The 17,790-nt window shown below is 43.6% G+C and overlaps 1 protein-coding gene across 5 annotated transcripts in view; it reads left to right on the top strand.

The window, feature by feature from the left end:
* CIC (capicua transcriptional repressor) overlaps positions 1-17,790 on the top strand; it is a 100,209-nt gene that overhangs the window by 8,682 nt on the left and 73,737 nt on the right. For all 5 annotated transcript variants that reach the window (XM_072427234.1, XM_072427236.1, XM_072427237.1 and 2 more), the window contains exon 2: positions 14,347-17,183. In XM_072427234.1, coding sequence (XP_072283335.1) covers positions 14,378-17,183 — 2,806 coding nt within the window. In that variant the 5' untranslated portion in view covers positions 14,347-14,377. The remainder of the gene's footprint in view (positions 1-14,346; positions 17,184-17,790) is intronic.

The following is a 17,790-nucleotide window of genomic DNA, read 5'->3' as shown; positions in this document are numbered from 1 at the left end:
GAAATGTGTTAACTGTACTGGACCAGAGTTTAGGTTTTAAAAAAGTCAGCTGATTTATTTATAACATATAAGTGTTTGGCGGTCCTTCCTCCTTCATCAGGGCTGTAGGTTAATGTGATATGGGCTGTGACATATGGATGAACCTGACAGAACTCTCCCTTCAGTTGCAGCTTATATAAGAGTCGGAGTTACAAGTCATTTGGGGGCTGTGACTTCTGCCTGACCTCCTAGCCATGAAAATGTTTTCAGATTCAGAAGTAACAGAAGTAACAAATTCTGCATGTAAAGGATAACTATTCACAAAAGTATCACTTGAAAAAAAAAGGGATTAGGAAAACAAAATTGGTCCCCATACCTAGTATATCCATATACAGAGATCTGTGCAGTGCTGCCTAGTGTCCAATCAAATCTATGAGATTTGTAAATGATAGTGAGGTCATTCCTGCCTATCAGAAGCAGCTAGGTGGTAGGCAGGGGAGGGGCTTTTGGTAGTCAGGGGTGGGGATTCTATGATTCTAAAGAGGGGCTTTCAGCATCACAGCCACAAACTACCTGCCATGAGAAGCCCCACCTCCTTTTATAGGTAGACCGGAGATGGCATAAATATTGTTTATAACTTTCAGCACGGATTGGAGGGGCCACATGGGCAGATCTCTGTATCCAGACATCCTAGCTGTTGGGTCCAATTTAGTTTTATTATGCTCTTTAGGATAACCAAATGGACTTAGGTGCATAAATACATTTATCCTAAAATACATCTAAAGCCCAAACTTTTTTGTTTTCTATTTTTTTTTAATTCCTTAGGGAATTAACTGGTCCATTTTTTCCCCAATCCCTAATTTGAAGGTCGTACTGACAATTTAAATATTTGAACCTCTAACTTTTAGTCCCAGTGACAGGGGCCACCAACTCAGAACTTGGATGTTTTCTAATGCTATGCACACTTAGAAGTTGGGAGATGGAGGTACGGCAGTTGAAAAGGCAGCAACTTCCAGTCCTCTGACCTCCAGGCTGCAGTATCAAGCTTAGACAATGTAAAGCTAAAAAGAAAGTGACGGGTTCTCTTGGCATTGCTTTTCTTTGCACTAGGCATCAGCTGCTTATTATAAAATGTCACCCTCAGTGCATGATATGTTTTTATTTTATAATCATGTACAGTGCTGCAAATGTGTTGGCGTTACATAAATCCTGTTTAATAATAATAATAATAATAATGATTAACCCTAATAAATAACTTTTAAGTGGAGCTCACAGCCCTCCATACCTCTGTGTCTCCTCCTGTCTGCCCCGATTCTTTCTAACATACCAATACATAACCCAGCCCACATAATCCCAGCTGTGCCTTGTGGCAAAGAATGTGGGTGTTGCCCACTTGACCATCTTACATTCTCCGAGGTAATATTACTCAACTGCCTGAAGAATAAATAAATCCTGGCAGCCCACGACACACGCGGCCCGTGTTTTCTTTGGGACCCGTGTTGGCGTTTGCATGCCTGCAGTACGGTTAGCGGTTGGCGTGTCGGAGGGTTAACTTTTGATCAATGGATTGCACTGTAATGATATTATCAGTGGCTGAATTAAATTTAGTGCAAATATGAAGGGGATCTAGCACAAGCAGTAAAAGGATAGATAAGTGAGGGCAGGGTCTATAGCAACCAATCAGTTCCTTTCTTTTTTATGCAGAGTGAATTTAAAAAATGACAGCTGAAATCTGATTGGATAAAGTAAAACTTTGGCTAAATGCATGTGAACAGTTATAACTTTTACAGATTTAACAACAGTGTAGAAGGGGAGAAACACTACAGTTTCCTTTGACACACTAATGGGATCATCTGGGGTTTTTCACTGCAGGTAATTTGCCGCTTTGGCCCCTAGTACCTGAGAGCAGGGACACTAAGCCCCCCTCTGTCACCTACGCTAGGAGGTGACAGTCAAAATGATCTACCAACAATAAAAACTTTGACTTATTAACTCCTGCGGTAGAGTTTCTTTTGAAAGACAGGGCTCTCCCATCTACTCGCGTTGCCTTTGCAATCTACCGGTTGATCGCGATCCACCTGTTGGGCACCACTGTCTTACATTGATGACCATTGGAAAAATTGTCACCTTTCTAGATAGCCAAATGATCATTGGTGTCACCTAAATGACCTAAGAGTTAACAAATTACTCATTGCTTAAAGAGCCCCTAGCAACCCCTGGAAGAACCCTGGTTGAAAAACTCTGATTTGAACACTACCAGAGGAATTTTTAAAAGCTATATTTGCTGTGATTTGTATTTGGCATGAGAACAATGCTGCACTGCTCCTGAAGTCAGAGCACAGTTGCTACCCTGATATAGTCTTCTTGCACTACTGTGGAATGAAAAGGTGTTGCAGGGGGTGTGGCTATCAGCATTGTAAGCAACTGTCACACCTAACCCCACCCACTTTTCTTGATTGACAGCCTCTGTTGCTGGACCCCTCCCACTGTGATCTGCAGTTTCTAGGAGGGGGAACGTGTGAGACACAAATGAAGGAGGATTTGGCTCAGTCGGAGAAGCTAAAAAATTGTGCCATCACATAGAAAATGGATTTAGGATCTTGGTATTTTACCTTTTCCCTAGGTCCTTGGGCAACATATTTTTCAGACCTAATTTTTAGACTAAGTTCACCCAGACTGCCAGCTGGGACAACCTCTATGGTCTCTCAAAATTAGTGAGTGTTGGTGGGGTTTAATGGGATAGCAGATATTAACCCCCCTAGCGGTGTTCCCCAGTGTGGCTCGGGGTAAAAAAAACATGCAAAAAGCAGGGTGGGTAAAAACAATAAAAAACTACTTGTCCCACCGCATCCTCCTGCGTCCTGCCCCACGGATCTCATCCTAGAGCGGCGTCCTCTTCTTCCGGTCTTTAGCCGGCTAATGTAGTGACGTTCCCTGGGGTTTCCCCGGTGACGCCGGTGCGGGAGGCCTGGCGGGAAATTCAAATAATTTTGTATTGGATTCAATACAAAATAGCTGTATTGAGTCCAATACAAAAAAATCTTTACATATATTATTACAGTTTTCAGTATTTTTTGCACCTTTGTTTTGACAGATTTTTTTAATTTAAAGTTTATTAATAAATTTATTAAATTGGACATATTTCGGTGGGTTATGCCTAAGAATTATAAGCCTACAATGTAAAATAATTTTCCATGCAAAACAATGTAATGCTTTTTGGGTAAAAAAACGGACAGAATTGGAACACCAGGGTGGTTAATCCCCGCTTGTATTGTATACCTTCCTGGTATTCTTTATGGGCAGATGTAACCCAGCTGAAATCACTCTGCCCCCTTGTTGTCTTGTGTGAACGATCCCTAAATGTGTAGAGCCCGGTGTTTCTTCATACAGATGACTGGATTGATGAGTACAGGACTAACGCATTATGAGTGTGTACAGTATTTACTCATTATTAATATTATTAATAAACAGGATTTATATAGCGCCAACATATTATGCAGCGCTGTACATTAAATAGGGATTGCAAATGACAGACTAATACAGACAGTGATACAGGAGGAGAGGACCCTGCCCCGAAGAGTTTACAATCTAGTAGGTGGGGGAATTTCACACACAATAGGATGGGAGATATGTAGTGGTGGGAAGTAGTGGTGGTTTTCCAGGCATTTCCTGCCTGGAAAAGTACTCATCTACTTTTCCAGGCAGGAAATGAGGTGGGTTGTATCTGACTTGCTGCAGTTTCTAATGCACATTGTGATAAATCAGAAGAGGAGCATGTACAGCTATACAAGACTAAATAGAGAGCTGGAGGCCAACTTTAAAGCATCGTTTTAGGTCTAGATTAGAAGAGATAAAACCAAAACTTTTTCTTATCTCTCATTGGGGAGTTTACTGTTAATTACCTCTCCCATAGATGTAATAGAGAGTTAGAGGAAATCTCTACAAAAAGAAGGCAATTCGCCTTTTGGACAAATGTGACAGAAACAAGAAGATTGCATCCCACTTCCTGTGCTGCAGAAAACTGTCAACTACAGAGGCAATCAGAGGTCACCTGACGTCTGACAGTTGCTGGCAGTGAATGGCAGTTGGCTGTGCTTAGCCGTGGAATTGCAAAGAATTAAAGCTCTATAACATAGTGACACTCTGGTAAATAAACCGAATTAGAAAATGGCCAAAAAGATTCTTTTATGTGTTGTAAAGGTAAAAACAACCATCCTGTAAGATCTCCTGTTTGGCAGTTAGTGTTCTTTAGGCATTACGTTTTTCTTAAGAAACTTTACAGCAAAGACTGTTTATTCCCATGCTGATAAAAAATGCTCTCAGTGTAGGTACCAAGCACTTTATTTTTGTGTGTAGAAATTTCAGCTTGAGCTATTGATCTCCATAAATGACACATTTTTTTCTAGCATAGCAGATAAGGATAGATTAGAGACATAGAACATAGAAAATGAAGAATATTCATTGACTATATTTCTAAACAAATTTTCAGTCCTGACCTATTTTTAAAAAAAATTGCAGTCAGCTCCTTTTTTTCTGACGGGATAGGTGTTGTCTCTGCTTCAAAAAAAATCTTACCTGCCTGATCACAGTTTTAATTCACTCACCTGTCCATGGGTCACCTGTCCATGTTCTGTTGCAGGTGCCGCCCTCCTCTTTCCTTTTCTTTTCCTAGTTCTGATCTTAGGCTATCTTTATTGGCCAGGATATTGATTCATATGCACAGTTCATTAGGTCCCAGCAGCCTTGTAACAGTGCTGGAATGCCCTGGGTATCCCAGCATCCCCTGGGGCTGCTGAGATACCTGGTGCATCCCCGCATTGTCTTCCTAATAGAAGGCAGCATTCAGACAAGTAATGGCCTTAGACTGTGTTCACACTGGCCATGTGCCTGGGAGCTCAGATCTCAGGGGGAGATGCTTCATGAAGCTTCTTTCAGCAGCAGCCCGTAGAGAATGTCAGTTGTGCAGACCCAAGTTCCACAAGAACCAGAACTGCGGTGCCAATGGTCGAACAGCTGGCAAGGTGCTAAATCGCCCTGGTACTGAAGCAGGTCTGCCCTAAGATATGTATCGCCATGCAAAAATTATCCCTGAAAACGATCATTGGTAATATTTCCAGGACAAGTAGAAGGAATGAGCACTATTCTGTTCTATAAAGAGGAGAGGGCAAGTATGGGGACACCCCGCTCCTACTTCTGCCTCAAGTGTTGCTGTTTCTAGTGCCCTTTTAATTCCATTATTAAATCTGACAAGAGATAGAAATCCCCTATTGCCCTGAGGACATCCTATGGGCATTGGCCTACCTAAGGACGGTTAGTGATCCAGCTGAATTGAGTTGGAATCGATGGTTTTGCTGCAAATTGTAAGCCGCAGTAGTCACTAACAGTGAGATTGTGCAGTCGCTTGAGGGGGTGGGAACGTGTGAGTACAGAAGCGTAGGTGTAATTGTGGGAGATTGTCTGGGCGCCTCGGTCTGCTCCTTGCAATATGATTTCTCTGTGTACTTGTCTGAAGTTGAGTGCGTCCACCATTAAAAGAGCACCTGTATCGTAGCAATAAGAAGAGGGTAAGGGGGAGAGCAAGGAAAGTAGTCACCGTCATGCAAATGCTTCAGATGATTGTAGCTCATCATTGTGATGCTTGAAGATAAAATCTGAAATGCATTTAATGTAAAAGTTTCCATTCGCAGTTGAGAATCTGAGCAGCATTGTGATTTGACTCTTTGACAGCTGCTTAGCAGACAGAAACAAATGAACAACAGAAGGCGTTTCTTCTCTCCACAAAGATGAGTGGGAATTATCAATCCTAACTTAATGTCCATAATATTTGCTGGATATTTAAATAGAAATAAAAAGGAGCACACCTGTATTTTCTACACACCACTATCTCAACAGGATCAATTTATTTAGTGTCTCCAAGCCAACCCCTGAGGAAGCCTATAGGTGAAACGCGTTGGGTTTGGAGCCTATGATACTCTTTTTGATCACGAATTATTAGACCAAAATAATTGAATTATCGTCATCCATGTTACAACTGTTATTGTTCTTGAGAATGTTAAAAGCTTATGTATGCATTTCTTGATATATATTCTTTAGTAAAACATAAACGTTACCTAAATCACAATCCTTAAAAAGCCCTCTCTGTATCTACCCTTTCTTTTAATTTAAATCAGCATTGTGATCTGACTGTTTAACTCTTTAACTTGCCTGACCTCATGTTGAAAACACACATTGGATCTGATTTAATTATGCTCTTCAAGGCTGGAGGGGATACACTTACACCAGTGAAGCTGGGTGATCCAGCAAACCTGGAATGGATTTATTAAAAGTAATTTGCTAGCAAATGTTTTGAATCCAGGACCAGATCCATTCCAGGTTTGCTGGATCACCCAGCTTCACTGATGAAAATGTGTTCTCTCCAGCTTTAATAAATCAAGCCTATTGACTCCCAGCTCCCGAGTATACATTTACCTATAAAAACCCTCGATTAATCCACAAACCAAGCCCAGCGAGTCCCGTGCTGTCTCCCTTTCCCTCTTTTTTCCAGCATCGCCTTCTTCTTTCTAATAGGTTATTCTTTGTCACCTGAACTTGCACTGCATAGGCGTCCTCCTCCAAATATAAAGAAATGTAAATATCACTGCACATGTGTGGGATTGAGGGCTTTGATAGGGCGTGCTCGATCTCAAGCATATGCCTTAAGCTACATACACTCTTCCAATAGTTCTTGCCCGATATTCGACTCAGGACTGATATCAGACTAAAATCTGAATTGTGTACAGCGCGCGTCGTTCGTCGTCCAAATGACTGTCATGGCGGATCCACAGATGATGAACGACGAACGATCGTAATGCAAGTGAAGGGGGGAGTGTGCAGCGGGGTGCCGCTCCGTCGCTCTCCCCCTCCCTTCTGCATAGAGCAGAATGGCGCTGTATGTACAGCACTCGTTCATGCATCGTACAATATTAGTCGTTAGAAAGGATTGTAAAAGATCCTTTCCAACGACTATAATTGCATGTGTGTGTGCGGCTTTAGGCAGCAGGGTGGCTCAGTGGTTAGCACTCTGGTCTTTGCAGTGCTGGGTACCAGTTTCGAATCTCAGCCAGGCCACTATCTGCATGGAGTTTGTAGATTCTCCCTGTGTTTGCGTGGGTTTCCTCTGGGTACTCCAGTTTCCTCCCACATTCCAAAAACATGCAGTTAGGTTAATTGGCTCCCCCCCAAAATTGTGGTAAAGACATATGACTGAGGTAGGGACATTAGATTGTTAGCCCCTTTGAGGGACAGCTAGTGACTTGACTTGTACAGCGCTGTGTAATATGTTGGCGCTATGTAAATATTGTGTAATAATAATAATAATAATGTTTGGAAGGAGCAGCCCACGGCCTCCTGGGGTACGAGACGTATATGTATCCCAGGAGGCTGTGGGTTTCCCATTCAGGAAGGCAAGGGAACCCCCCAAAAAGTAATTAAAAAACTAATTTTATCATTCAGTAAAAGGGATAGCCATGATTTAATCATGGATCCTCTTTAGGGAAACCAAAGCATAAATAAACATGCAGGTTGCCATTGTTGATCTCTAATTGGTTGGCTGCCGTGCTGTTCCAGTTTCTTCATTACATTATTCATGGCCTGTTTGCATTTTGCCCAGGATTCCCTTTTCTTTTGCACACTGTGCCTCACTTGCTGCATGCTACATATTGGTCAATGACTCTGAAAACACTCCAACCAGGGAGCTTTACAGTTGCAGTCTACCTACTTGACTCAGTAAAAGTTTCCTTTAAGGGGGACCTAAACATCCTCTGAGGTTTGTTGTGTGCACTGTGGAGCTGTGAAATGGTGTGCTCTATAATCCAGCACACACAGGCCAATGGTCACTTCTGATTCAATTAATGCGATTGGATTTGATTAGAAATCAGAAGTTAATGAAGTGGAAGTAATTTTTGTGCTTCTGATGTAAATAGATCAGACATGCTGGACAACGTCCATCTAACTTACACAAGACAGGTCATGTGTATAAATGATTCAGTCTGGATGGAATTCTGATCGCCTTCTATCTGAGAAAAGTGCAGGGACTTGGCAATGTGTTGGGACTTCTGCTCAATCTAAAAATCAATCAGATCTATCGAGTGCAAAATGGTCTGCATGAGGTCAGGTGAGCCACTTGTGCAAACCCTAGCTGAACTCCTGGCAGGTATAAAAGATACAAATGAATTGAGCTCTGTAACCTTGCATCATTATATATTGTTCCAAGTACCTTAAGTTGACTCTGAATCAGCCTCCTGCAGTCCCTGTACAGTCTGTACAGCAGAGCTAAGAGCGGAGGAGGTAAAAGCTGCACAAGGGGGACAGGACAGTCAGATGGGCTTCAATGGAAGGAACATGCTCACAAACAGAAAGGCGAAATCGAGAAGAATTAGGTTTATTCGTCTGCTTTAAGTCGTCTTCTTCTTTCACTCTCCATTCACAAGGAGGGAATCTGAAAGTGAAAGAAAAACTGTAAAAAAGGAAGTTTAGGGCCTTTTCATTTGTAGACACTAGACGAGGCTTTCGTTATTATATCACATGGGCGGCACGGTGGCTCAGAAGTTAGCACTCTGGCCTTTAGAGCGCTGGGTCTCAGGTTTGAATCTCCGCCAGGATCTGCATGGAGTTTGCAGGTTCTCCCCGTGTTTGCATGGGTTTCCTCCGGGTACTCTGGTTTCCTCCCAAAACCCCAAAACATGCAGTTAGATTAATTGGCTTCCCCTCCTAAATTAACCTTAGACTGTATATAAGACCTATGACTATGGTAGGGACATTAGATTGTCAGCTCCTTTGAGGGACAACTAGTGACATGACCATGGACTTTGTACAGCGCTATGTAATATGTCGGTGCTATATAAATGCAAGATAATAATTCATTGGTGATCCTGCAGTAAGGATCATTTCCTGTATAAGGTGACAACACTTTTCTAGCAAAATAAATATTATAGCAGTGTTTCTCAATCAGGGTTATGGGTACCCCAGGGCTCCTCCAGAAGTTGCTGGGAGGTTTCTTTAGCAATGAGCAGTTTGTGGCCCTCTACACTCTGTCTATCTGTAAGGGTGACATTCTTCCCACTAGCCAGCAATGTATGCAAGGTATGGTTTTATCTGATTGAAAAAAAATGGCCATGTGTATTGTCGCCCCTAGATTCTTGCGGAAACCAATTAATATATTACCAATTATTACACAATATTTATATAGCGCCCATATATTACACAGTGCTGTACAAAGTCCATAGTCATGTCACTAGCTGTCCCTCAAAGGAGCTCACAATCTAATGTCCCTACCATAGTCATGTCATTATCACAGTCTCTGGTCAATTTTGGGGGGAAGCTAATTAACTGAATTACATGTTTTTGGAAAAATAACTGTTTCTTATCAAATAAAAATCCAATATTATGTTCTGGTGTGGGTGAAAAGAGGGTTGGTGCCCACAGCCACACATCAAATGTTAGCATTTACTGCGGAGCAAAACATGGAACCTGATTGCTATTTGCAGCAACATTTAGGACTTGCTCCAGTTGATACAAAACAACCAGAAAGGTGGCTTTTGCTTTCAGTGCGTGTGTTGTGTTTGCGGATATTTTTCTCTCTGCTGCGGTGTGTATGTGGGTGTGCGGGTCCTTATTTGCATATTTCTAAGAGGAGATGTCTCAACATGTCCCCTATGTGTCCTAGCATGTCCTCTCCAGAGATTATTTACTCAGTGCATATGTCTGTGGGCGTCCATTGCTTAAATGTTAATAGGTATAAGGAATTAAACACTTCAACACTGAGACATTCAACTTACAGCTAAGGGGAGGACTGCCACGCAGATGCAGACAATGTAGTGGTGTATTTGTGTGCAGAGGGGGAATGTATAAGCTGCATGACTGCCAGGGGGTTATGCCCACAAGTTGTCAATTGCTGCCCAACTGCAATATTGGATTAGCTAACTAACGGGTTTTGCTGCTAATACCTAATGGTGCCGGGTATGAGGGAGCTTGTGATCACCTCGGATTCAATGCCCGGGCCGTCACTGATTTGGGATGATGGTATTAGGAGAACTCTGCCCATTTTGGGAAATACAACACATTTTTGCACAATTGGCACACCATCCCAGCAAGGAATATGCACCCTATACCTACCGCTTTACCACCTCTATTCTAACTGCAAAAATGGCTTCTTAACATGGGGGGAGCATGTGATCTCTACCATGGGTAGGTTTATAAACTATCTTATACCGAAGCTTAATTAAGGGGGGGTTTCCTGCAGCAAGGAGACCAGGAAGGAGAGTCAGTAGGTAAGTCTAAACAGGTGCTAGATTTTAGCCACCCAAAATGAAAGTTTATAATAGTCTGGTGCAAAAATCTATCATTAGTACAGGTGTCCCGTGATGTCATTTAGTGATCTCCTGGACTGGATCAATAAATGATCCTATAGCAGTGTTCTCCCCGGAGCCTTTGAAAAGTAGGGTCACAATCCACTTCAAAAATTTTGGGAATACTGCTTTAGAGAGCTATTGTAGTCCGAGCAGCGGATACTTTCCACCTGTCCTTTCTCCTCCGCACTTTATAAAACAGGACATTTGTCAGTAGTCTGCACAACAATCTTTTCTACTGTCACCCAAAATGATGAATATTGATTGTTTCGGCATCTGTTGAGTGTAAGGGGGTTTAATGTACTTTGCTCCGAAGGCTCCCTTTGACCCGAATTTACATTCTGATAACTTCCGGTACGAACCCGAAACCCTTAGCAACATATTTGTGCTATACATATATGTGTGGGAAGGTGAGTATACTGTAAGTAGGTGGTCTAGTATGACGCTCTTTATCCATTTAGTACAAGGGTCTCTTTAAGCAAACAAAGCACAGCCTGGCTGTGATTAGAAAAGATATCGGTGATTCTGACAAGTGACCTTCGTAAATCCACTCCACTGGTAATTTATTCCGCCATCATGATTCATTGCACAAAGCAAATCCATCTGCATATACATTGGTGCCTACTTTGCTTGCTGTGAAGGTATCTGTCCTGGTATACAATGCACAAATCCACTTTAGGGGTGTTTGGTTTATTTGTGCCAACACTTTTATTAGTGTTGATGGGGAGATGAACAGCTACTAGTGCCTTGCGTTCTTCATTTGCAATTGGAAGCCATTGCTGAATGTTTTTTATACCAGACTATCACCATGTTACACCACTGGGTTCCAGAAGTGGATGGTAAGGCCAAAGTATTCCTGGTAACCCCAAAGCTTCATGGTAGGGCTGAGAAAGCAATTGTGAGGGTTCTGAACCGAAATGTCTCCTGTAAAACCACAATTTTGGGGCTGAGGGGTAAATAAAGTCAGTAAAGGGCTGGGAACCTTTGGCTTGGAAGGCAAACGCAGGCAACAGACAGCTGGCACACCCAGGGTTCCCAAAGGACGTCAATAATAGTGACACGACTTTTCATACCTTCCAGCATCAGTGTCTATTGTGACTTGGCATTTGGTCACATGACCAAATCAGGAAGGTTGTGCTAAAAGGTAATGGCTGTATCATGTCCAGCATGTGTCACTGTTTATGGGTTCTGCTGTGGTTGAAGTCTGCATTGTAGAAAATAACCACACAACACCACCAGCCCAATTTATCTTTCCCACCCAGTCCGGTCCTCTTCTTCACTAAAATATAAGTGCGGCCTAAGTACAGACACCACACCTACTAAAGTCTCCTTTATCCCCCACTCTGATTTTGTTTCACTTTAATGAACATGTACAGTTTTATAAATGTATTACTGATATATCTGTGCATCGGATCTCTCCTTTCAGCAAACCTCTTTCACTACAGCACAGCTGATTGGCTCTTTGTGCTACTTCTCCCTCCCACTCCCTGAGCTCTGTTTTACAGAAACTACAAGCACCTGATGCCAAGGCAGGCCCCTGAACCATAGATACAAAGCTGCTGCATCCATTTGTAGATTTTATATTTGCCTGCAGATTTATTGACAGACTTATGCTGACTCTCCAACCATCAATTTGGCACTCTTGGATTCAGAGTTGGTTATGCGGTCTTAGCCAAAGGTGCTAATGTTTGTGCAGAGCTGAGCTATTGGTTGCTTTGCCGGAACGTTGATCACAACAGGTATGCTTTAAAGCAGGTAGTGCGTGACCGTTGTCAGACACTGGCATGCAGTGTTGTTAATACAAAAGCAATGCATGTCTTTTGGCAGAAGGTCAGTATTCTAAAGCAACAAAAGTCATAAGAAATCTTTTACCATAAAGATACCAAACATGCAGAAGTATCCTTGCTGCTGTAATGTGCAAAAGTAAAAATCAAAAGCATTGGTAATTAAATAGAGGATAGGCTTTAGTTGCTGGGTATATATGTGCCCAGGTACAAGTCCCAGCCCTATGGGCATACAGAGACTTGTAGTTCCACAGCTAAAGAAAATTAAGTTTTCCTATGTCCCAATAAGAGTGCTGACACGTGCAGCAGTTTGGTTATTAACGTTGCATGCCTCTGCCAAGTCTGCCCACCATCGGATTATTATGGCAATGTAATATGAAACATACACAGTGCTCAGCCATTATTAATAATTGTATGGAATAGTCAATCATCTGACTCCATGCCGTCCTCTGCTGCACATACAGAGCTTTAAATAAAAGGCAAATAGACTTTTCACAGCTGATTACTCCGCAGTTTTAACACCAAATTAAGAAAAGAAAAAGGTCATTTTCACTATGCACTACAACCCTGCGATCACATGCTGCACATGTGACAGATGCGCTTTTTAATACGCAGTATCAGTAACTGCATTCCACCTCACCGCCATTTTTTATTTCTAGTGCCTGCTCTTTTGCCAACATCGGTCATCTCGCAGGTATGTTTTGCCCACAGACGGGAAGTGAAAGGCAGCAGGGGGGTAGTAGATCCCGGTAATATAGTCCCCGTCTTTATTTGAAGCACCAAGCTATAGAGACGCACAGCTGCCAGTCAGTCGTCTTTACAATCTTAATAAGCCATTTTTAGCAAGTGTCGCCACCATCGCAGGAACCAAGGTGGCCATCTTTCATTGTCCACCTTGTTACCCGTAGGCAGGTATATATGTCCGTGCATGAAATACATGTGTGCGAGCGTGTTGGGGGTATGTGTCGGGGCATGTTCCATGCATATGATTTTGCAGAGCATGTCGTCATGTTACTGATAACACATGCACTCTGTCATACGTGCTGTGCTGTTCTCATAACAAGCCAGCGTTTAACTATTGCAATGCCGCTGACTGCTAGCGCTTGCATTGTGTGTTTCCACCTTGCTTGGCATGTATGAGAATCTGGGGGAGGGGAACCTATCTCTGTGTGCTAACATGCCTGCTCATGTCCTCACACCACGTCTTCCTTCTCATTGGCGGGTGTAAATGTCTGGGTATCTATTTATAGTGGGTGCAGATGAAGGAACCTATTACACCTTGTTAAAGGGGAATCCCGTTTAATGTCACGTTGCTATAAACAGCACGTATGATATTGTTCATATGTATTACTCATTTAGTGCTGACGTTTATTATATAGTACATTGAACCCATCTACGTCAGTCCCTGCCCTCGAAGGAGCTTACAGTCTATTGTCCCTGCCGCATTCATACATTCACAAACCACAGGGATAGTTTTGCTGCTCAGAAGCAGGCGATGGCCGCTGTCCGATGTAGCCAAGGCGAAGAAGCGCAGGGTAGAAAATCAGCACCAATCTGTAAGCCCGTCCCTTTTAATAACAGCAAATGTTAAGGTTGGCACAGAACACAGAATCCTTGGAAAGAAGAAAGGTCTTGTAAGGCAATAATGGTAGCCACTGAGCTGCCAGTGTACTGGATTAGGTGGACCTGTATTGTAAATGAAGGCTGAAGAGTTCTCCATTGCATATATAATGGATAGTTGCAGCTCTGATATACCTTTGCAGAAAAAAAAGACTCCGGGCTCTCTGCTGCAGCTGGTCACATGACCAGCGTTAGTTATGCGGTCTTAGCCAAAGGTGCTAATGTTTGTGCAGGGCTGAGCTATCGGTGGCTTTGCCGGAACGTTGATCACAACAGGTATGCTTTAAAGCAGGTAGGGCGTGACCGTTGTCAGACACTGACATGCAGTGTTGTTAATACAAAAGCAATGCAAGTCTTTTGGCAAGAGGTCAGTATTCTAATGAATATATGAGATAGCTTTCCTTCAAATCACAGGAGCATGGAAAAAGCAATTAGTTATGTAGGTACTCACCCCCCATCCCCCCCCCACACACTCACAACTTTTCAGTCAAATCTTTCGCTAACTTCTCTGCTGTTATTAGTTTGATGTGGCCGTTTTGTGATCTTGTCTTTTTCTTTAAATCTCACCTTTGAAACAGGTGCCGTCCTTCTAAGAGTGAAAGCCAGAAGATGAAACCAGTAAAGAAATCTACAGGCCCAGGGAACAGCAAAGCATCAAGCTCCACCCGCAGTAAGAAACAGAAGAGAAAAGTGGAGGAAGGGAGACAGGAGGAAGAAGAACAGGAGGAGGAGGAAGCCGCAGAAGAAGAGACATCTGAAGAAGCAGACGAAGGTTCAGGGCATCACCTGGCGTATGTAGGGGCAAGAAGGATGCAGGTAAAAGTTGAACCTGCAACTGCAGAGATGGCAGGCTCCCGAGTACAGGAACAAGACTTGCCAGGACGTAATCCACAGCAAATGACAGAGGCTGAAACACAAGAAGAGAGACCTCAGATATGTATTGATACTTCCAACAATGACCAAGTGATGAGTAAAGTAGTATATGACACAACCCGCTGGGAAATGCCTTCAAGTAGGAAGACTGCTACCTTTAAGTCCAAAGCTCCCAAAAGAAAATATGTGGAAGGCCAAGGCTCACAAGAGGTACAAGAAGATTCTTCTAGCAGCAGTGATGGTACCTCTGCACCGCAGGAACGTATTCCAGAGCAGTCTGTAGCTCCTGCTATTCAAGCAGAAGATATCCCTTCAGTGCGATCCTCCTCTACAGATACAGCCAGTGAGCATTCTGCAGACTTGGAAGAAGAGTCAGAAAAAGTCCAAACTGAGCTGGAGCCACCAACAGTGACCTGGCCTGAGATTGACATTAGAGGTCATCTGCAGCCTCAAAAAGTTCTGGCTCGTAAGGAGGATGTCTTCTACCTTTGCCAAGTAAAACAAGTCCGTCGGAACCATGAACTTGGAGTGCAGTTTCCTGGAGCACAGACAATTACATTCCTGGACATCATGCAGGAACCGGTTCTTCTAGACCAGATCCCAACACCAGGTGAAGTACATGTGGGTTCAGCAGTGTGCGCCTGTGTGGGACCTGACAATACAACTTTCCGAGAGGGAACTGTAGTAGAAATAGTTCAGAATCCCCTTTCCTACAAGGTTTGCTTTCAACAGAGCCCAGGGCGAAGGGAACGTGAATATGGCTGGGTCCCTCACAACAGCATTCGACTTGTTCGTTTCCCTTGGTGTAAAGAACCAGTTCTGGTAGTTCCACGAGCAGCAGAGGAAAAGCCACAGCAGCCAATTAGCAGATTTCCCCCAACCCATACATCAGATCAGCAATCAGGTGGCATGACTGAGATGCCACCATCTCCACGTGGTTCAGAACCAAAACATCTTGAGGATGCAGAGGTCTCAAAGATTAGTTTTAGCATGCCAGTGAGTGAAGAGAAATTGGCATCAGTGCAACACTGTATTCTTTCACCTCCAAAATCTCCTGCCTATGGAATGATAATGGGGCGATTGCCGGAACAGCCATCACCCTTACTTAGTCCAGATGCCGGAAGTCGGAGCAGCTGTAGCAGTGTCTCTTTGGATAAATGCAGTACTCCAGGGTCCCGTTCTCGAACACCACTGACAGCAGCCCAACAGAAGTATAAAAAGGGAGATGTAGTTTGCACCCCTAATGGGATACGTAAGAAATTTAACGGTAAGCAGTGGAGAAGACTGTGCTCTAGGGATGGTTGCATGAAAGAATCTCAGAGAAGAGGCTACTGTTCCAGACACTTGTCAATGAGAACCAAGGAGATGGAGAGCATGTCTGAAGGTCGGGGTGGTCGAGAAGGAAGTGCAGAGTTTGAATGGGATGATACATCTCGGGACAGTGAAGTTAGCAGCATACGCACAGACTCCCGCCCACGTCTTGTGGCCCCCACAGACCTTTCACGCTTTGACTTTGATGAGTGTGAAGCTGCCAATATGTTGGTATCATTGGGCAGCTCTCGCTCTGGAACCCCGTCATTTTCCCCTGTTTCAAACCAGTCTCCATTTTCCCCAACCCCGTCCCCCTCACCTTCCCCACTGTTTGGCTTTAGGCCAGCTAACTTCAGCCCCATCAATGCTTCCCCAGTCATTCAGCGTGCACGTAGTAGACATGTAAGCGCAAGTACCCCCAAGGGACAAGCGGTGTTAACCCCTGAGATGTTGCATCATTCTCACCACCGAGAGAGACAGCCAGCGGGCATCATGCCCTCATTCCAGACCAACCTTACCTTTACAGTGCCCATGAGCCCAAGCAAGAGAAAACCAGATTCTCATCATGGCAGTGCCAGCTCTGCTGCAGACTTCCAGAAGAGCGATAGCTTGGACTCAGGAGTAGATTCTGTCTCCCATACACCAACACCATCAACTCCTGCCGGATTTAGATCAGTGTCCCCTGCCACCATATTCTCCCGATCCCAACAGGCTTCTCCATCCCTCCTCCTGTCCCCACCAGCTGGCCTGACCTCAGACCCAAGCCCCTCAGTCCGTAGAGTTCCTGCCGTACAAAGAGACTCCCCTGTTATTGTGAGGAACCCAGATGTCCCCCTTCCATCAAAGTTTGTAGAAAAGCCAACGGATGTAGGATCGCGTGGTATTGGTGCAGCAGGAGTCGGAGCGGGAAGTCCTCGGCGTATGGTTAAAGTCTGTTCCAAGGAACATCCTTCTAAAACACAGTTGCAAATACCTGTACCCATCAATGCAACCCAGATACAGAATGTGGCACGATCATTACCATCTGGGCCAACAAGCACCGGGGAATCGGCTGTCTGCACTTCTTCAGGTTCTACAGATCTTCCTCCGACTGTGTTCAGTGTGTCGTCACCATTCCAGCCTGTGGCGTTCCATCCATCCCCTGCTGCCCTGCTTCCAGTGATCGTTCCTCATGACTACAGCAGCCATCCTGCACCTAAAAAGGAGATCATCATGGGAAGACCTGGCACAGGTAAGGGATGACTTCATTATTTGATGGTATATTATATGAAGGTGATTGGTATAAGAGTTTTGTGATTCAAGATAGGGTTTTGCTCCATCAGTACAGTGTTTAACCCAAAAATGTTTTTAAGCTGGGTGGCAGTCCCTGTATTGTGACCAAACTCTAAGTGACCACCCAAAAACAGCTGGGTGATTACTGAAAAGTGCTGGGTGCTGCACCCAGCTAAAAGGGGCTGTGGAGAACACTGCAATACCTTTATCCAAATAAAAGAAACTGTACTTTGAGCAAACCAGTAAACCCAATGCTTTTATTCCTCTACTGTTTTCCAGTTTAATCTAATTAGTTTTAGGGCTACACGTACGGTTCTCAGTCATTTTTATAAATGGGCATGAGCTGTTCTTATTTCAAGAAATAAGCAAAAAGCAATCGATGTGGAATTTGCTTTCACTACCTTTGGTGAAAATGGTTGACTTGGCTTTGTTTTTTATGGCATGCTTCAGATTGAAGAGCCATGTCAATATGTGTCCAAAAAGTATGTGGACACCCCTTCAGTTATTGGGATCAGACATTTCCAATGATGGCTACTGGATACAAAAACTTTCAACCTTGGGCCCAA

This window comes from Pyxicephalus adspersus, chromosome 11, assembly GCF_032062135.1.
Source record: "Pyxicephalus adspersus chromosome 11, UCB_Pads_2.0, whole genome shotgun sequence".
Taxonomy (NCBI): domain Eukaryota; kingdom Metazoa; phylum Chordata; class Amphibia; order Anura; family Pyxicephalidae; genus Pyxicephalus; species Pyxicephalus adspersus.
The sequence above is the reverse complement of the archived record's forward strand: the minus strand, read 5'-3'. Positions and strand labels throughout refer to the sequence as shown.